The sequence below is a fragment of the Enhydra lutris genome, unplaced genomic scaffold (genome assembly GCF_002288905.1).
Source record: "Enhydra lutris kenyoni isolate GAN:26980312 unplaced genomic scaffold, ASM228890v2 scaffoldscaffold59, whole genome shotgun sequence".
Lineage (NCBI taxonomy): Eukaryota > Metazoa > Chordata > Mammalia > Carnivora > Mustelidae > Enhydra > Enhydra lutris.
Genome location: NW_019154143.1, coordinates 611,511 through 613,265, shown reverse-complemented (window position 1 = coordinate 613,265; position 1,755 = coordinate 611,511). Strand labels below are relative to the sequence as shown.

The 1,755-nt window shown below is 42.9% G+C and overlaps 1 protein-coding gene across 1 annotated transcript in view; it reads left to right on the top strand.

The window, feature by feature from the left end:
* The window catches only part of LOC111158379 (fibronectin type III domain-containing protein 4-like), a 13,426-nt gene that overhangs the window by 5,818 nt on the left and 5,853 nt on the right, over positions 1 to 1,755 (top strand). Inside the window, 1 exon segment of the mRNA XM_022520387.1 lies at positions 1,432 to 1,575. Within this exon segment, the coding sequence (XP_022376095.1) occupies positions 1,432 to 1,575 (144 nt within the window).

Genomic DNA, 1,755 nt, shown 5'->3' with positions numbered 1-1,755 from the left:
AGCCCTTCAAACCTAATTTAATCAAGCGGTGGAGGTGGGTAAAGGTGATGGTGTGGCTATTTTCTGATTCTGAGGATTTTGATGGAGGGGAGAAAAAAAAAAGGCCTTTTAAACCTGGGACTTTGGAGGTAGGTGGGTTAGGAGTGACAAGAAACAAAGTTTCAAACCAGAGCTCTGGAGCCCAAGTAATTAATCATACAATTGGAGCAGAAGCTAAATGTTTTATTTCAAGGAGGGAAGTCCTTAGTGCAGAACCATTGAGGACCAGGTGGTGGGCAGATGTGGAAGAGAATAATCGACTGGGAGATGATCACTTCAAAATTGGACTTCTGAGCAGTGCGTCATTTGGGGGGGGGGGTAATTAAAAAACAAAAACAAAAAAATAAGCTGGTGGCATTTTCATCTTAAATCTCAACTCTGATTGTTTTGCTCCCCGTTCCAGAACTTTCACTGTCTTTTTCCTACCAAATAAGCCTAAACTCCTTGGCCAAATTTCAAAGTTTTTTTGCGCTGGCCTCCCTGTTTTTCCTGCCTTACTTCGTCTGTTCTATTTGCAAGATAGTTTCAGCTAAATTAAGTTACTGTCTCTTAATGAGATTTGCCTTTGCTCCTATCATTGCTTCTACTTCAGATAACTTCCCCCATTTAACTACATCCAATTCTTCAAAGCTTAAAGTTGGTCATTTAAACCTAAAATGATTTCAGATTTCAGGCTTCTCCAAACTATCCTCGTGCTTTGTATAGGTCTCTCTAATGGGATTTTTCCTGTTTTGCACCATGTTATTAGCCTGGGGGCAGGGACCGTATTTTGCTTTTTGTCTTCCTCTCAGCCCCTGGCTACATGCCTTTCTCAGTAAGGTATTAAAAAAATATTGAATGAGGAGTGCCTGGGTGGCTAAGTCATGAAGTGTCTTCAGCTAGGTCATGATCCAGGGTCGTGGGATTGAGCCCCACATTGGGCTCCCTGCTCACCGGGAAGCCTGCTTCTCCCTCTCCCTCTCCCCCTGCTTGTGTTCCCTCTCTCGCTCTCTGTCAAATAAATAAATAAAACCTTTAAAAAATAATATTGAATGAAAAAAATTGTATATATTGAATGAATGGCCGAAGACCAGAACTTATTAAAAAAAAAAACTTATCAGACCAATTGAATTTATTTCAGTTGAGCTATGAAGGAGGAAGGCCATTGCAGGGGCACATCGGTACAGTTGATTCTGCGTGTCACCTCAAAGTGTATTTGCATTATGGGTTTCTAAAGCACCTTGTTCTCCTGGGCCAGAGTTTTATAGCCTTGGAGACCAGGATGCATCTTTTGTTTTAAGGACTATGATGTGGAGAATTGACCAAAGTCACACTAAAGCTAAAGGAACTAGAAATGCTTTTGTCACTCTAGACGAACAGCTGGGCTTCTTTTTGCCCCCTCTGCCTCTGCAGGATGGAGCTGCAAAGGTGACCTGCATGGCTTGGTCCCAGAACAATGCCAAGTTTGCCGTCTGCATGGTGGACCGAGTGGTGTTGCTATACGATGAACATGGGGAGCGGAGAGATAAATTCTCCACCAAACCAGCTGACATGAAGGTGAAGAGAGTACTCTGTGTGTCCTTAACCTGTTCATGGGGTCTTAGGAATCTGGAAAACTTCCTAACTAACTTCCCCAGCCATCTGCCTAGGAAATGGCCTGCCCCATCTTTTCTCAGGATAAATCCCTGACGCTCAATACAGTCACACAAACACCTTTTCTTCTCTTTTCTCTACCAT